The sequence below is a fragment of the Alosa sapidissima genome, chromosome 7 (genome assembly GCF_018492685.1).
Source record: "Alosa sapidissima isolate fAloSap1 chromosome 7, fAloSap1.pri, whole genome shotgun sequence".
NCBI classification, from domain to species: domain Eukaryota; kingdom Metazoa; phylum Chordata; class Actinopteri; order Clupeiformes; family Clupeidae; genus Alosa; species Alosa sapidissima.
This window is the reverse complement of record NC_055963.1, coordinates 2424560-2443928: the sequence shown is the minus strand read 5'-3', so window position 1 is coordinate 2443928 and position 19369 is coordinate 2424560. Positions and strand designations below refer to the sequence as shown.

Here is a 19369-nt window from a genome sequence, read left to right as displayed (position 1 = left end):
GATCTCTCAAATATGCTTTAGTTGCATTGGGCCTCGCCATGTGTGTAATTGGCCACAGTGATGCTGCGCTACAGTGAGCCTCTCCTCTTAAAAGTATAAGTGTGTGTGTATGTGTATGTGTGTGTGTGTATATATATATATATATATATATATTTTTGATCCCGTGAGGGAAATTTGTTCCAATTAGTGAAACCTTCAGCACAGTGAGGTAAAGCACACAGCTGCTGCATGCTACAACAGCGCTGCTCGAGGAGCAGTGAGGGGTTGGGTGCCTTGCTCCGGCAACCCTCCGGTTACAAGTCCGAAGCGCTAACCAGTAGGCCACGGCAGCCCAAAAAGAAAAGCAAACCACTTAGTAACAAGTAATCTGTGGTTCCAAGAGTTGAGCTGATTGGCCAATCAACCGTACCTTTCCGTACTTCATAAGAAAATTGTACATTGCTTGGAATTTGCCTTATTCAGGCGGTGGCTATTGTAAACCAAAATGAGGCTACAGGGTACACAAACCATAGTGCTGTTCTATGTATTTGCCAGTAGGTGGCAACGGTGCATAAATGATATAGGCCAGTAGTTCTCAAAAGTGGGGTGGGGGGAATAAAGACATAATGGATGCAGTGCATGGAACAGTTTTATTGTGACTTAAGGAAGATCGCAGATTCAAAACAATAGCCACACAAACATGAGTCATACAGACACATGAATTAAAATATCTGATCCAGCGGACCGAGACAGGAAATGTAATGTGGAAGCAAAATGCAAAATATATATATATATTTTAACGTTATCATTTTGCCAGGTTGGTTGGGTCTGGTAGAGCCTGAAAATTCCCCACATCCAAAATATGGAATGACAAAGTATGAGAACTTGCAGTAACTAGCTGTTGACTGGCTAAACAAACAACCAGTTTTTCTACTGATTCTGGAAGAAGACAATGTGGCAAGACAGAGTGGCAGTGGTCACAGAATAGAAAACAATGTTTATTTACAACAGGGAAGGAACTGTACACCAAATGTATAAAAAAAGTAAAAAAAAAAAAAATGCAATGTTTATTTACAACAGGTAAAGAAAACTGTACATCAAACTTATAAAAGGTAAAACAAATATGTTTTTATATATGTTCATTGTTCAATATAGAAAAAGTCAAATACTGTATAAAAAGTGATGCGATTGCTTGGAATAATGTACAGAACAATTAGCTTGTTGACTGATATAAGTGCTGTTAAATTCCCACAGATGATTAGAAGATCTTCAGATAAATGTGCCGGTAATAAAAATGATACCCCCCACACAAAAAAAACTGAACAAATTAAAAGTTACTGTATGCCAAAGACAAAAGTATTTTTATGCACCATCACAACACACAGCCACTAATAGTTTTGGTTTAACAATACACTTTAACAATAGCACAACTAAAATAACACAACCTAAGATCAGCACTGCCAATAACACCATGAGATGGATTTCACAGTAAGCGTCATCTGTGTGGGTTCCTGGCTTCCGCGTGAACAACCACACCTGATAGGATTAAAGCACCACATTTATATGGGCCCAAGTATGCCTCTCAAAATCACATTGACAGATGTGTCACTTTAGATTTCTGTTGTCAGGCAGTGTTCAGTCCAGCAGAAATAAATTCATAGTACACATCTAAAGGTGCAGTCAGTGATCGCAGACGCCTTCCAATCCCATAATATTTTTTGTCACGTTCAGCAATCATCTCCTCACGACACTGCACCCAGTAGAGCTTGGAGCCAGAGGGATGTAAGTGACATTTCACCAACTTTACAGGAGGGCCAAAACAACACCAATTTGCCTTATTCACGCGGTGGCCATTGGTGGCCAAAACGAGGCTACAGGGTACACAGACCATAGGATTGTTGTGTTCTATGCATTCACCAGTAGGTGGCAAGAATGCACTAATTATATAGCAAGTGTACCCTGGAGCCTCATTTTGGTTTAAACAATGATCACTGTGTGAATAAGGAGAATTGGTTCAGTGTGTTCAGTGATCAGTCCTTTGGGTTTTCACTAATAACACTAAAACTATTTTTAAATCATTTCATCCTTTTGACAGGAGAAAGAGTTGACCAAGAACTTTCATTTCATATGTATATACTGTATATCTCAATTTTGCCCAAAATGTCACTTAAGCCCCTCTGGTTCTCACCCCTCACGAATGCACTTACCAACATTAGCCAAACAACACAGGAAAACGACAATAGCGCACTCTTACCGTGTGTGTGGTCTGCGGGATGTGAAGGATCCGTTGGAGTATGTGGCACCTACACACTCAACACACACAGCATCTGTGAAGGCAGTGCCTGCAAGAGAAGAGTTATCACTAATCAAGCAGAAAAAAACAAGTATTTCATTTGGGACCTTCATAAGACTGCCCTGCAACTCAATGAGAAGGTCTTGATTATGTTTTGTTTTGATTTATGTCTGCAAGAGAAGAGTTATTACAGACATCTAAAAACAACCAGGCTGAGGTATGACATGTGTGACCATTATAGACTCTGACAACAAACGTATTATTATTATTATCATTATTATTATTATTATACACTCACTAACAATGCAATTAAATGAAAGGATATAAGGAATAATCAGAGGGATCGTGGAAAATGCAGCCAGAAAAGATTTAGAAAGTATGCAACTGAAAAACCCACCCCTGGCCTCTGGCCACCCTCTCCTGCCACTCCTGCACAGCACCAGAATGCGACACTAACGTGACAATGACCCCTAGTGCGATGGCGATATAGGTAGCGGGAATGCGGAGAGTCAAGGCGGGACTCTGTAATGGGTTAGACCACTCCGGTGAAATGAAATTGAATAAACCAATCACATGCGACCAGTGTTATTCTGGTCTATCTATCTTTTATTAACTTTGGTCTGACTCTGCCCACATTGTCCGTCTGACTTCTCTCTGGTCACAGTGTGCATGCACTGTCGGCAAAATACGCTGTCAAACTTGCACCCCATGTACGAGAGCATTCATCTGCATTAAAAAACATAATATAAAAACACAGGATTTGTGCCAAACTAATTTCAAAAGGGCACAATAATTTATTCAAGATACAATAAGAATGGACACCTAGGCTATGGAGTTCATCTTGGAAATGACAATTGATTTTACCTCACCACAATGTAGGCTAAAGGTTTATTTAAATAGAGAATTACCTTGCTAGCTAACCTTGGTAACTAACCAAGGTCCACTTTACTAGCCTCAGTGGGTAACTAAGTAGCAGGTAAGTAGCCAGTAATTCAATGTATGAAGACGAGGTGACATGAGCTATGAAAGAACAAACACGTTTATAAATGAAGGTTGTAAAATAACACATTTTCAACAAGCTAGACGTCAGTTAGCAACTTACATTTACCCATGCACGTCAGCAGCAAACTGAATTTTGCCTACTGGAGGAATTTACCTAGCGTTTTGTCATTCAATGTTGACACTTGCTCAGTTGCTTCTAGCGCCACGGTGGTTAAAAATGGTACGGTCCACAATAGGGGTTTCTGAAATCGCTTTACATTAAAATGTTCCTACAGTGAAAATAGGAGTTGACTTGTATTGTAACTGTAATGATATTTTTTCACAATATCAGAAAAATTATCTGACCCCCCCCAAAATTGATATTTCTGTCTCTTTGGGGGGTACTGGGTCTTCATTGGGGGGTATAGTACCCCCCAGTACGCCCTGTAATTCGAACTATGGTGTTTACTGAACCAGACTAAGAGTTTAAAGACTCAAGAAACCGACATTTCTGTATTATAACCTCTGTATTGTAATATTTTTATGTACTCATTTTTGGCTTTCATGAGCTGTAAGCCGTAATCATCAAGATTAAAACAAAAAATGGCTTGAAATATTTCACTTTATATCTAATGAATCAAGTTTGCAGAGGTTTAGGTCAGCCCAAGAACTTAAATACAACAACCAGCGTAACTGTCCGTCATATTCCTGAGCTATCTATGCTTGCCACTTTCAAGGTCCCCTATCTCCAATGTTACCAGGCACGTGCAGAGAAGGGGGGCTACAGGGGCTCTAGCACCTGCCCTTTTGCCCCTTTGATGTCCAAGTGCCCTTTTGACAAGACCCGTTTTTTTACTTTTTAAAATTTGTAATACTTCCGTTAGTTCCAACGTGAATATTCGCTAAAATGTCTCATTAATAGTTTGTAAAATTAGAAATTTACAATAATAACAATTTTCTGTGTTAATTGAAATGCCTTGCAGCCACCAATTCGTGACGTCATACATTCAGTGAACTCTCAGAAGGTGCACGCAGGCACAGTGCTGCAGGAGACGTTTGGGAGCACGGTAAGGTCCCTCCAGGATTTCTGGATTTGTTGCGATCTAAAATGCCTGATTTCGCGACAGCTTTTCTAAAAAATTGCGATGGAAGTTGCGGTATTTTTAGCTGTTTGTTGCGAAGAAATTGCGAGAGGAAGTGAAAATTGCACAAATAGTTGCGACTTTTTTAAAATTATTTTTTAATTGAGGGTAATTAAGGTTAGTAAGACCAAAATTACACGGATCATCTTGATGCTTATTAAAAAGGACAAGTAAAGATAAATAGTAAGGGTTACAGAAAATCAAAGTAGGCCTACTTTATTTGTGTAAATACATTGACTGGGGTAATTCACAAAGCAGTATAACCTTTAGTAGAACTGTCCAAAAAAGACAGCCCCCTAAAGAGATGGCATAATGTCATATGTTTCAATACATTCATATATGTTGTAATTCATATTAAGTATTAAGTTCATATCTTTTTAATAATTCATATTCTGTGACTTGCATAATTACTGATAGCCAACTAAGTATCTAGTAATTTCATATTGATTTAAACTATTAGACTACACTTTTCTTTAATGTTATTACATTGCTAGTGTGTAAGTCTAATTGACTGCCTGCCACTTTAAGGACGTGAGAGTAGCGTAATAATATATCTAAGTGGATTGGAACGCTTGCATCTCACTGTGTTCGGCTACGTCTGGAAATAACTTTTTGCATAGTGCATTACGATATGTGGATAGAATTCGGATGTTTTCTATGTCATTAGTTAAAGGAATTATCCGGAGTAAAATGCACTTTAGATCAATTTACGGATGATTGGGAGTACATACGTTGAGTTGACATCAAAATCATGTCATTCGGATGTGTTTTGAGAAAGTTCGATTTTACCGTTTTTCTTGTGGTGCACAATGCAATAGAATAAAATCACAGGTGGGTTGCTTTCATGTGGTGCACAATGTTTAGAATGTGTATGTGTGTGCAAAATGTGCTTAGGGCGGCGCTTGGCTCCACACCCTGTGTTCCTCTTCTTTTTCTTCAATATTTCCTTCTCCAGTTATAGTATACCAACAAAATAAAATTCTCTAGACTGAAGGTCAGGGTCGACTACCTGGAACCTTCGGATCCTTGCTGTTTTTGGGGGTTATTCTGCCCACAGCAGGTCCACTATTCTAAATTGATCCAATCTTTCTTGTGATGTTCTGACCAAGGTCCTTTTGTGGGATGGTACACAAGACTTCCAAATGCTGCTCTCCCAGGAACACTGTGCTGCTGGGGTCTTCAGGGGTGGTGTTGGATATCAGATCAAAGGGCTGTCCCCCTTTCGATAAGCTGTGTCTTCCACCATCACACTTCTGTCCCAACCATGAGAAGCCAGCGGGGGAAGTGAGACATGCGTCGTTAGGATGTTTCTTGGTCCTGCGATTTCAGAGTCTGTAAACAGATCTTGAAAATACATTTAGTCTTGGAGCAAAAAGGTTTTAGCTGTCATTTCAGTACTAATAAGCAAATGATCATTCAGTGGAGTCTGTCTTGACCTATCAGTTATACCTCCAAACACGCAAACAATACAGTACATGAACTTTGAGGCTTGTGATGCCTCAGAGCAGAATTCCTAGTAATAATGCAAACATTTCTTATGACAGTGGTAACAAAACATCTCGTCCAAATCTATTAAACAGTGTTCTTGAGAAGTAAAGTTTCTTGAGGAGCCCAAGTCCTCAACCTATAATGTAGCAGGCTATCTATACACATCACCATCACCATTGTTAAAAACCATCAACCATCCCCCTTCGGATCGGTGGCACACCCTTGTCCATCAGATCCGCCGCCGAAACTGATAACAAAACAAACTACATTGTATGAAATAACATGGTACGGTTCTGCTTGTAGACATCAAATTTCATCCGGTGATGGGTGGCTAGGAGCAAAGCTTGTAAATGTATGAAATAAATCATTAAAAAACAACAAACAAACAAACAAAATAAAAAAAAATGAAACTTCAACCCGCTTTCTAATGAAATTAAAATATATCAGCAGTTAAAGCAAGCAAACAGACCATCAGAAAATAAACCAATGAGAACAAGGAAACAAAAAAATAATAATTAAAATAACAACAAAGTCAGGAAAGGCTCAAATGGGGATTATATAAAAATGATCTTAGCACCTATAATGGAATTGGGAAATCTGTAACCATATCATCTGAGCAACAAGTATTCCTAGTCAGGACAAACTGAAAAGGAAATCTTCTTTAGGTGCAACTTTATGTTACAAACAAAAGAAGGAGTGACCTCTAGGTCCAACTCAGTTTGAATATGCAATAGAAAGGGAGGATGAGGATTAGGCTTTCATCAGGTCTGGTCAGCTTCTATTGTCTTTTAATTAAAACTACCCCCTTTCCTGGGAAGTTCCTCAGAGGCCTGGACACATGCTGTTCTACAAACATTAACATTTCACACCTGGTGATAGGCAAAAGGCCTCTAGACAAGCTTTCATTGAATTCAAGGATAAACAAAGGATGCTTGCATACAGACCAGAGACACACACAGGGTACACATGGGTACAAAAATCACAGATGACCATAAGAAGTACGGAGTATGTACATTTACAGAAATGAGGCTGATTCACAACACTTTCACAAACAACATTACACTTACGTGGTAGTGAGTAGAGGGTCCCTAAAGCCAAACCGAAGTATCCCAAGGTCTTTATGTGGTCGGATAGAGAGTCCAGAATGAATTTCATCAAGCCAGTAGGCCTACCTTTCTGGAAATGTTGCCATCTTTGCTGCCATCTTAGGGGGAAAGTCCACGGCCCATAGTTTAAGAAACGCTGGATATCCATATAGCTGCATATATGGATGCATATATGGTTTTGCTGCGGAAAAATAAGAAGAAGGGTTAATAATCAGAACAAAACCAATAGGGTTCCCGCAGCTTCGCTGTTTGGACCCCTAAAAAATCTGGAAGAAAAAAAACTCAAGTCCTATGTGACCGCCACGCTAGCGCTAGAGAATACAAATGTAACAGTTTCAGTTTCTTGTTTTCTCTGCCATGACAATGGTTAGCACAACAAAAAGGATACAAGCGAAGATCAGGTTTGCCAGTAACACCATGTGATGACGTCGGATTTCACATTCAGCATCAGCTGTGTGTGTTCCTGGCTTCTTCAAGACATGTCCCAGAGATTCACACCTGATGGGATAAAAGCACATTCTGTGTATTCTGTGTATGGACCTGTGTGTGTGTGTGTGTGTGTGTGTGTGTGTGTGTGGGTGTGTGTATGGCCTTACGGTTACTGCTCATAACCACATAGAATGCTACCAACAGGTTTTCAAAGGGGGCGCCTCGGGCATCGGCCTAGCCATGCAAATAAATCAGCAGCTGGAATAAATAAGCAACTGGAATCCATGCATTTTCCATGGAATTATTTTTGGAATCTGATCCCTTATCATACCTTTTAATTCGTACTCGTCGCTAGTGTTAATTTCGTCAGACGAGACAAGAGGAAATATGTTCGTCAACAACCTTTTTTTTCATGACTAAGACGAGACGATGACGAGACGGCAGTAATGTCCTGAAACACTGACTGCGACTATCTTAAGATGCATTATTGTTGACGAAAAAAGACGAGACTAAAATGTTTTGCATGAAATAAAAACTAAGATAAAATCTCCCTTCATGTTCGTCTACAAAATGAGAAGACAGAATATCTAGCTGTTATGTTTTCAAAATATTCCGAATGAGTTCATACGCAACAGCTTTCCTGTAGGCTAGTCTACGTGCTGTTGCTGCAACCCTGTGGCTGCAACACGAAACTACATGGAACAAATCACTGGAGATTTCTGCCAGAGTTAGCAAGCTAACTACCTAAGCTTTATGCCACAATGCTACATACCCAGAAGTTGAAGTTTCTCTCATACAAATTAACATCCCCCAGAATGTCCATACGAAAATGTTCAGCATGTAATGTCAACTATTCATCTAGTTAGACTGATGATGCAAAGTTTGTTAGCAAGTAAGCTAATATGGAAAGTTCGCTAGCAGGTTAGCTATGGCTAAGATGGAGAGTCTGTTTGGGGAATGTGTTGTGTTTGGGCGCATATCGCCATCTAGCGAGGCGGAGTAAAACATTAATAGTTTGGCCTACAACAGTGTTTCTTAAACTTTTTCAGTTTCAGGACCACTTAACTAACCCTAGCTAAAAAAAAAAAAAAAAAAAAAAGATTAGACCTACTTCAACAGTAGCCTATAATTAGTCTACACAATAGGCATACTCACTGAACCACCTTGCTTATTGACTTTGCACTTTGCTTGTGTCAGAGGATTCATACTGTATGATTTAAATTGGCATATCTTACATAGACAGTGTTGCAGAACTGTTTGGATTTACATACAAGTTATATTGCAAACAACTCATCTATATTATATTTTACCACGTCTGCTCGCGGACCACTTGGGATAGCTTGCAGACCACCAGTGATCCCCGGACCACACTTTGAGAAACACTGGTCTACGAATATGACAGTGGTCCAGTCAAATCTTTTACTGTCTATGGTCAAATCCCAGCCGAGCTATAACTGTAGCTTGACTTACCTGTGCATGTAAACATACTGACTGACAAAAAATCAGAATGAGTAATTATAACAGACGAGTAGCCCTGTGGACACACAATGTTGTTGGAAAATTGAGATGTGTGAAACACTATTTGACTCAAATGGTAATCAGAAATAATTTGTTATAAAAAAAGACTAAAATGTGTTGACTAAAACTGACTAAGACTAAGATACCTTTAGTTTTCTTTTGACTAAAACTAGACTAAAATGACGAGACTTTTAGTCGACTAAAACTTGACTAACAAAAATGATATTTGAATGACTAAATATGACAAAGACTAAAAAGGACATTTCGTCACAAGACTAAGACTAAGACTAAATTAGAAATAGGTGATAAAATTAACACTACTCGTCGCTCGACTTATCATGACTAAATTCAAGATGGCGGCGAACGGTAAACTTCCTGAAGGTACTGTCTGTATAAATAGTCTTGTAAATAAACTACCAGTGCTTTTTCAAAGTTCTCAATGTCTCGTTATAAATGTCAGTGCCCTCGGAAGTCTACCAATGAAGTGTGGAGCTACTTTGAGCCTCGTAAATGGTCTAAAACAGTGATTTATTTGCATGGCTAGGCCGATGCCCGAGGCACCCCCTTTGAAAACCTGTTGGTAGCATCGGCTAACTAGCGCCAGATTTCGGAGTGCAGGGGACAAGCCAAGATGAGCTATGAGACAAAAGTTCACACTCGGTATCATGTTTCAACACACTTTAGGTCAATATCACACTGAACTTCTCCTTTAAATTGTTTTATTCACAAGATGGAAAAATATGCTGTGGATAAATAAGCAAGAGACTACAACAAATGTGACCCTGCAAGGTGAAACCAGTCGCTTTGGTAAAATTTACAAAATTAAGTTATTGTGCTCACATTAACTAAGCTTTCCAACGATAAGTATATCGAGGGTATTGCAAAAAGCTAAGATAACAGCATCCAAAGTTGGTATGGTTGTCCTGTCACGATACGCCAGAAGAGGAGAAAATCACCTTTTTAAGTAAATTGTCACGTGCGATAGTGTGAGGACACAGCTATTATTAGCCTTACGGTAGCATGACTTTGAAGCGGATGACTGGCTATTTCCAGTTTCATCAACTGAGTGAGTGTCTTTTGCTGCCCCCTAGTTAATACCTGGGACGGTCATAAAGTGTCACTATAGAATAACTAATGTATTTCGGGGGAAGTAAGGGGAGAGGAAGTTTTGTGTTCACTGATTGTGTATAGGCCTACTATTAAAATGTGCTACGTCAATGGAAAACTTCTCCTGGTCCGTAAAATGACGCCAGGATATTTCTAAAAGTTCGTGTTTTTGACCGTTCGTGCCCTGAAAGGCAAGTCTTTCACATTCATATTCAGTTACATCTGCCAAGAACGATAGAAAGCTGACACATTGAGTAAAGAGTAATGAGTAAATCTTCCAGAGTAATGAGTAAAGCTCTACCGTAAAACCTTATAGCGGCGTGGACAAAGGGAATGACTGCTAATGTGTTGAATCTTCACCTAAATAAAGTCAGGGTTTAACAGTAAAACATATCCCTTGAAATGTGAAATTTGTTCACAATATGAAAGTGTAGACTGTATACTGTCGAATTATGCAAAAACGTGAAATTCGACATTTTAACCCGTACGTTTTTTTATTGTGGATTTTCTCAAAATAGCACTGTGCGCAAAGCGACTGGTTTCGCCTTGCAGGGTCACAAATATACAATCTAACTCTACTTGACCAAAATGGGCTAGTCCATCTCCTCCCACATCCTTGACCAAAATGGGCTAGTCCATCTCCACCCACATCCTTGACCAAAATGGGCTAGTCCATCTCCACCCACATCCTTGCACTCATACCTTGTGTGTGGTCTGCAGGATGTGAAGGATCCATTTGAGTATGTGGCACCTACACAGTCACTACACACAGCATCTGAAGATGCATTGCCTGTAAGAGAAGAGTTATTAGATATAATTAGGGCTGTCAAACTATTATAAAAAATGAACTAATTAGTCTGATATTTTGAAATGAATTAATCTAGATCTAATCACAATTAAAAAGTAAAATTTCTTCCTAAAGACTAAAGCCTCTTAAATGCCATATTAAATACACAGTAAATCACAAAATTAATGCGTAACCACAAAGGTAAAAGTACACTTTATATTATTTAATTGACAATAATGACACAGTAATTTTAAGTATAAGTATATATACTCTTCTGATCCCGTGAGGGAAATTTGGTCTCTACATTTATCCCAATCCGTGAATTAGTGAAACACACTCAGCACACAGTGAGCACACAGTGAGGTGAAGCACACACTAATCCCGGCGCAGTGAGCTGCCTGCAACAACAGCGGCTCGGGGAGCAGTGAGGGGTTAGGTGCCTTGCTCAAGGGCACTTCAGCCGTTCCTACTGGTCGGAGTCCGAAGCACTAACCAGTTGGCCACGGCTGCCCCCAAATTATTATCGGGGCCTGAGCTTGTTTAAAATGGACTGAGGTAAAAGGTCCTGTGGTTAGACCAATCAAGGTTTACCATTCTTTTTGGAAATCATGGACTCTGGGCTAAAGAGGAGAGGGCCTAACCAAGTATCCAACTTGTTTTAGTGCTCAGTTCCAAACCCAACATCTATGACGGTGTGGAGGAGCATTAGTGCCTACAGCATGGGCATCTTGCACATTTGGCAAAGCACAATCAATTCTGAAAGATGAACACCACTAACCACTCAGTGAGTTGCACAGTTTTGAAAACGAATGTTAAGGGTTGTTTTAAAGGAATTATCCGGAGTAAAATGCACTTTAGATCCATTTACGGATGTATAAGTATTACATTACATTACATTACATTTGGCTGACACTTTTTTAACCAAAGCGACTAACAACATGGTAAACAGTAAGTTTTAGAACAATTCTCACAATTTTAGGACAGTTTAAAAACATTAGAGTACAGTAAGAATAAGTGCGTCAGTGAGTGCTGTTTTTAACAGTTACTTGTCAGTTTAAAACGGCTGGTGAGTGCTAGGATCAGTAAGACTTGTTGTAAGTGTTGCTATGAGAGGAGATGTTCTCTAAAGAGCTGGGTCTTCAGGAGTTTTTTGAAAGTGGAGAAGGATGTCCCTGCCCTTGTAGGAACTGGCAGTGTGTTCCACCAACGAGGAACAACAGATGAGAAAAGTTTGGATTGGCTTGAGCGTACCGGTGGTAGAGCTAGACGTCGTTCGTCAGAGGAGCGCAGCGGTCTGGAGGTAGTGTAAGTCTGTATGAGGGCATTCAAGTAGGTGGGAGCAGAACCGGAGACTACTTTGTAGGCAAGCGTTAGAGACTTGAATTTGATGCGGGCCGCCATAGGTAGCCAGTGTAGCTGGATGAGCAGCGGGGTAACATGTGCCCTTTTGGGTTGGTTGTAGACCAGGCGCGCCGCCGCGTTCTGGATCATCTGAAGTGGTTTCACTGCGCAGGCTGGGAGACCTGTCAGGAGGGCATTGCAGTAGTCGAGTCGTGAGATGACTATTGCCTGAACCAGAAGTTGGGTAGCATCTTGAGTCAAGTAAGTCCTGATTTTCCGTATGTTGTAGAGTGCGAAACGGCATGACCGGGCGACTGAGGCAACATGATCTGAGAAGTTTAGTTGGTTGTCGAGAACAACTCCTAGATTTCTTGCAGTCCTGGTCGGTGAAACAGACAGGGAGTCAAATTTGATGTTGATGTCGTGGTGTATGGTAGGTTTAGCTGGGATGACCAGCAGTTCAGTCTTTGAGAGGTTCAGCTGGAGGTGGTGTGCCTTCATCCATGTAGCTATGTCTGAAAGGCAATCCGAAATCCGTGCTGAAACCAAGGGGTCATCAGGTGGAAAGGACAGATAGAGCTGTGTGTCGTCTGCATAGCAGTGGTATGAGAAGCCGTGCAAACGGATAATCTGTCCCAAGGAGGTGGTGTAGATAGCAAAGAGGAGGGGGCCCAGCACTGAGCCCTGGGGGACCCCTGTGGTGAGATGGTGAGGTGCAGATAGCTGACCAAGCCATGATACGTTAAACGAGCGTCCTGTGAGGTAGGATTCAAACCAGGAGAGAGCAGAACCGGAGATTCCCATGTCAGCGAGTATAGAGAGAAGGATACGGTGATAAGTATAGTATATATACTCTTTTAATCAAAGTCAGAACTTAGTCAAAGTCAGAACTTAGTCAAAACTCGTTAGCCTAGAAGTGACCAGGGCAAGTCATTTCGCCGCTACAAAACGCTATTTTTATACCTCTTCTACAGTTCCAAACCACATTACACTTACGTGGTAGTGAGTAGAGGGTCCCTAAAGCCAAACCGAAGTATCACGAGGTCTTTATGTGGTCGGATAGAGAGTCCAGAATGAATTTCATCAAGCCAGTACCTTTCTGGAAATGTTGCTGCCGCAGCTGGCGTCTTTAGGGCAAAGTCCGTAGGAGTCGATTGCCGAGTGTGGAGTAACACGCTCTGGAAATTCACAATTTCGTCGCCGTTTTTTTAGAGAAAAAAAAAAACATAGTCCAGTATTTCTTTCGAAATTGAAATGAAGTTGTATGGACTGGACTATGTAAACGGCGACAAACCGGATAAATCCGCAATCTCCTCTAACCTCATCTTTGTTGCCTTCATGATTTCCTTTTATAAGTTTCTTATATTAAAAAGGAGATATCAATTATTATCATCAACAATGACAAGCCAGCTGGAACCTGCCACTGGTTTTCTCTCCCTCTTGTGCGCGCTCAGACGCGTTCTCAATTAAATGGAGTAGCAATCGTTTAAGTTGGATCTTAATGGAGAGAGGACCCAAAAAGTATCATCTTTATTTAAAGGAGAATTCCGGTGTGATATTGACCTAAAGTTGACCTGTTGTGAGCTATGAGACATACGTTCACACTCGGTATCATGTTTCAACACACTTTCAGATCGGACCGGAATTTTCAGACCGGTAGAACAAAATCAGACCGGAATTTTCCTTTAACATGCTGTTGGTGCATTTTAACATTGTAAACATTCTCTAACAAGAGTGAAAACAGTTTGCAGTAAAGATACTATTTATTGGCAAAATGTTGGTCCCTCCTCTGTCTCTTTGTGCCCTACACACAGTGTGTGATGTGTGCGGTGGTAGCAGCAGCACTGGTCACTGACCAGGCAATTTTTTAAACTGAAACTTTTCGCCTACAAGCTCCTCACGTTCCTCTCCATCTTCAGCTAACTTCATAGACAATAAAATAAACTCTCAGGCTTATGGCTTCAGGCTTTGTGGCTTCTGTTACGACATCATCCCCCCACAAAGGAAATAGGAACACAATGTGTTAATTGCGTTAATATTTTGTAACACGTTATGTATTTCAAAATTAATCACCGTTAATTTGGACAGCCCTAGATATATTATAATTAGTTATTATAGCATCTAAAAAAACAAAAACAGAAATATGTAATTTATGGACTCTTTGTCCTGGCACTGATAGTATACTCAATACTGTCAGTCATATGCAACCAAATGAGAAGATCTTGCTGTGGCCCACATGAACTTTTATTTTTTATTTTAAGACATGCTGAAGAAAAATGATGACCCACTAATTACAGCCACTGTGTTTGTGCTCATAACCAAATAGGTGCAGACTGACATGTATTGGTTACTCTTCACTGGCTTCCTATTGCAGACAGAATTAAACTCCAATCCCTTACTCTGGCCTACAGGACACTTACCGGATCAGCACCTTCTTATCTTAAAGTGTAACTCCGGAGTAAAAACAACCTACTGTAGGATCTATTTACGGTAGTTAAAGGGGACATCCGGTGTTAAATGGGTTTTAGATGTTAAGTATGACCATAAGCTAGACTCATGGACAAGAGGAAACATTCCGAACCTAGCCAGTTTTTACTGATTGTTTTATAGCGCAATTAGCGCTAGCAACAGGGCATCTCTCATACGGCACATAAATCGTTTTTTTAACCCATCTACATGGCCAACAAGAGCTCCACACTTGTGTAGTCCTGCACATCCTCCATACACACGCTGGTCAAGGCAGCTAGCGTGACAGCTCAACAGCAGTTCGGAGGGCATTATTTAATAATAATTAAATAAATAAACCTGGCTGTTTGATGTACTGTCCTGGTGAGCACTTTGTGTGTTCCACAGCTCCTCTGCAGCCATCTTTGATTGGGTCAGTGCAGTAGTGACCTTCCAGAGGCTCACAGAGTGTGTCTGAGGTGGAGCTGCACGCCCTCTTCACTCTTAGACCTGCAGCTGTTGATAACAGTGTGTGATTAATGTACAGTTACTCTTAGACCTGGGGATCGGTAGGTTGGGGTTGTATGTACTAAGAAAGCAACATTTTTTTTTTTTTATCAAAGTTATGCCTGTGTGCACTTCATTTTAATACAAAAGTTAGGAACAAACTATGGAAGCATATGGGTAGCTTTATTCAAATGAGAATGCAATCTGCAATATGCAATTCAAAAAGACATTACATTATGCAATTGACAATTCATTATGCAATTTAATATTGCAATTTGCAATAATATCCAACAAATTGTATTTTAATCTGCAAAGTGACAATGAAATCCTAAAATCAATTCCAATAATTTTGGTTAAAAAATAGAATAAACATGGATTGAATTGCATTCCATTTTGCCATGGTACTTCAGTCTCAAAATTCAAATGGCAATTCATTTTGCATTTCAATTTTCAATATTCAGTTTCATCATTTAACTGTCAATTCATTTTGCAATTTAATATTTAAAGTGCAATGTAGGATTGCATTTTAAAAACATATTTGGCAAAACTGTCAATGCCAGCTTGAAAAGATTTTGGATTATTTTGGGCAAAATGTTTTGCCATCGTTTTGAGGCATTTTATTCAAATGGAAAAGAAATAGCGCCCCTCGTGATTGCATTGCACTTTGGTTACGCTCTTTGTGTTGCAAAATTCAAATGGCCATTCAATCTGCCAAACGCATTGCAATCTGTCAAGTCACTCGTCAAGGCGGGAACTAGGCTACGTCACTTCCGTGTTAATGTCTTCTTACCCAGTTAGCGTTTGCAATGGAGGGATTTTCAAGGGGGCACATTTTTTTTTATTGGGGGGGTGGGGGGTGTTGGCGGCGCAAACATATCGTCACAGTTGATGAATAATGTTAACCGTGACCGCAAGTAGGCCTAGTGTCCGCGAGACCCAGCTCTTACATTATTAAGGCTCTTATGTTGCTGCTGATAACTTTGCCAACCAGCGGCATCTTTAGTAGCACCGCTCCCCCCAGCAATCAGTAGCCTACAAATAAGCATCGTATACAACAATTCAGCGAGATCGATTTGGCCAAACGTGGGCCCGGAGCGACCGCACCCCCCGGTCTGCTTATGAGGCTAGCCAGACCACGGAGGGGAGTCTCCGTTGTGTGTGTGTGTGAGAAGGAGAGAGAGCAGGGCAAGGAAGGGCTGTGTGAGTTTTAGCCTAACTAACGACAATGGACGACAGAGTGGGCGATCTAGCCCTACTTGTCCTGTGAACTCCAAAGAGCTCCGTGAATAGAGGTAACCCTCTATTCCCTCCAGTGGAATCCACAGAAGGTCTCCCCACCGGCTAGCGCCCATTAGCTGTAAGGCCTCAGAAATCTTTGAACGGACCAGGTTGACATCAAATCGGACAAGTAGGGCTAGATAGCCCACTCTGTCGTCCATTTTCAGTAATCTGTCCGTTGAGTCAGACTCGTTGACACGGTGGTATTCTACATAATCAGCCAGAGACCTTAGTGCGGCTGCAAACTCCTCCATTGCAAGCGCTAACTGGGTAAGACGTAAACACGGAAGTGACGTAGCCTAGTTCCCGCCTTGACGAGTGACTTGACAGATTGCAATGCGTTTGGCAGATTGAATGGCCATTTGAATTTTGCAACACAAAGAGTGTGACTAAAGTGCAATGCAATCACGGGGGGCGCTATTTCTTTTCCATTGAATAAAATGCCTCAAAACGATTGCAAAACGTTTTGCCCAAAATAATCCAAAATCTTTTCAGACTGGCATTGACAGTTTTGCCAAATATGTTTTTAAAATGCAATCCTACATTGCACTTTAAATATTAAATTGCAAAACGAATTGACAGTTAAATGATGAAACTGAATATTGAAAATTAAAATGCAAAATGATTTGCCATTTGAATTTTGAGACTGAAGTACCATGGCAAAATGGAATGCAATGCAATCCATGTTTATTCTAATTTTTAACCAAAATTATTGGAATTGATTTTAGGATTTCATTGTCACTTTGCAGATTAAAATACAATTTGTTGGATATTATTGCAAATTGCAATATTAAATTGCATAATGAATTGTCAATTGCTTAATGTAATGTCTTTTTGAATTGCATATTGCAGATTGCATTCTCATTTGAATAAAGCTACTCATATGCTTCCATAACAATGAAAATTTCATTTCAATACTTTAATCAAGAAAATGTTGGGCTTACTTTGGTCACAAACGCTGCATGATCTGCAGGAAGCAAGTCCATTTGGTTCATCAGTGAAAGTAGACTGGGGACATGGCACACATGTCGTGCTTCTATATTCAGCGCAGTGTATGTGTACATAGTACCCTAAGACATGGTATCAGAATGTTTCGCATCACTATTACATTCAAAAGGTGGCCCGAGGCTCTTCGTGTATGTTCAAAATAAGCCCACAGTGTGAACAAAACACAGCACAGCTTACCAGGGCCACACATAGGACAGCACTCTTCTCCTATGAAGTACTCAGCTTGACCACAGGCGGAGAAGACAAGGTCACAGAGGTTGACAGTCATCAACAAAATAAAAATAAACTGCAACCCCTTCATTTGTCAGCTTCTATTTGGTCTGTGACTGAAGGATGCTATCCAAAACTCCATGTCCTTCTGTTTAGCTGATGCTTCTGGTAGAAGTAGAACATTTCAGAGAACAAATTTGAGTTTGCCCAGAATAGAGAAGTCAATTTACATTTTACCTGACAATTTGCACTGTACCTCATTTCTAATGTATTTTTTGTGTGTTCCAAACAGGTTTTTTTTATACAGTCATGAGAAATACGGTTAACACTGCCCCCTGGCGGTAGAAAATTGCAATATTTAAGGTGGAATAGAAACTTAACTCCACCGCATTTTGAATCTGGGGCCAACTTCAGCCTAGTCACTCTCGCTCCAGGTGCATCCCAATTAAATGGAGTACAGTAGCATAACGTTCAGATTAGATCTGCTGCATAGTGGAGATTGAGAGGACCCAAAGGTTTCATCCTTGCATGTAGCCTAACATGCTGTTACTGCAATTTGACTTTGTAGCCTAAACGTTCGGAAGTGCAAAGCAGTTTGAAAGCTACTCATAATATTTTTATTGGCTAAATGTTGGTGCCCGCTCTGCCCCTTGGTGCCTTACCCACAGTGATTGATGGTAGCGGCGACACTATTGTAAAGAAAATACATTTGGAAACAGAAGGTGCCCAATTCACTTACCTGTTCCTCGGATTTGTCACTGCTGCTCGTACCAGTAGCGAAACGAAAGCACTGCTGCAGTGGCACCAACAAATCACAAACAGTTTCGTTTTCACTCCAACCAATTACAACTTAAAGTTATCATTTGAAACGACCGTTAGCACACGTGGTGACGGATATCGGAGGAGACGGAGACACCACTGTGCAACGTCATGTTGCCTATTTTGATCTAGCTTTTCAGTATCGAGTTTTCAAGGTGACAACAGCCTTTTTAAAGTCTATCTCCTCGATTCAGTTTCAGTCAATTGCAATTGCATTAGCCTAGTTTTAAACAGTCTTTGTGAAGACTGATTTCAGTTTTCAGCAGTTGCCTAGTTTTCTGGCTTGCCTTTGATAGTGCTTGTACAGCACTTGTACTCGTCTCTTCATAGCTTGTATGGCAAGTGGTATAGGTTTTAAGGCCTTCATCTGTAGGCAGTAGCTGACTATGCTACGATGGAACTTGCACCCAAAGATATCATTTATACATTCATAACCTCAACCCTTTCCTCAGGGTAGGCGAAAGAGCAACGGGTGGGGGGCACCTCACTTTTATTTTATGATCATGGGGGAAAATAGTGCAAGAACATAGCGGTCATAGGGAGTTGAATAGACTAGCACACAATGTTTAAAATAATGGGATTTTAATAGAATAGCGTTGCATAGGTTACAATACAAGTAAATAGGCTATACAGACTCACCACTAGCAAGCCTAGGCTAGGCTTCACTGTGTCTTTCCATTAATTTCGAAATGTTACAATAAGATCCTGCTCAAAAGCAAATTGTACATACTGATAATATTGCAACATTGCACGTGTGCATTTGTGATCGCTCAACATGTTATTTAAAGTACATAACACATTTCTAACACATTTACGAAGTGGTTATAGGCAGATGCACCAACTGTGATGGTTTAAGAGCGCACAGGACACTCGGCATGGCTTTTAGTATTTTGTGCTGCTCTGACACAGTCCACTTTTATTGACTGTTAGT

General features: G+C 40.4%; 1 protein-coding gene and 1 long non-coding RNA gene across 4 annotated transcripts; both read right to left on the bottom strand.

The window, feature by feature from the left end:
- Nucleotides 1-1464: 1464 nt before the first annotated feature.
- LOC121713314 lies at nucleotides 1465-3523 on the bottom strand. Its single transcript, XR_006032792.1, has 3 exons — nucleotides 3375-3523; nucleotides 2234-2321; nucleotides 1465-1515 (listed from the first exon to the last, which is right to left on the bottom strand). It is a non-coding gene; the product is annotated as an uncharacterized LOC121713314 (long non-coding RNA).
- Nucleotides 3524-7055: 3532 nt separating this feature from the next.
- LOC121713302 (tumor necrosis factor receptor superfamily member 14-like) lies at nucleotides 7056-18515 on the bottom strand. Of its 3 annotated transcripts, XM_042097837.1 has the most exons (6): nucleotides 18359-18514; nucleotides 17587-17784; nucleotides 17346-17471; nucleotides 14977-15132; nucleotides 10746-10833; nucleotides 7056-7487 (listed from the first exon to the last, which is right to left on the bottom strand). In XM_042097837.1, exons 2-6 carry the CDS (start codon nucleotides 17708-17710, stop codon nucleotides 7325-7327), a joined length of 657 nt encoding a protein of 218 aa, XP_041953771.1. In that variant the 5' UTR covers nucleotides 17711-17784; nucleotides 18359-18514; the 3' UTR covers nucleotides 7056-7324. The 3 variants fall into 3 exon arrangements, with proteins under 3 accessions (XP_041953771.1, XP_041953773.1, XP_041953772.1); XM_042097839.1 differs by lacking the exon at nucleotides 17346-17471 and having other exon boundaries at nucleotides 18359-18515; XM_042097838.1 differs by lacking the exon at nucleotides 18359-18514 and having other exon boundaries at nucleotides 17587-18118.
- Between the last annotated feature and the right edge of the window lie 854 nt (nucleotides 18516-19369).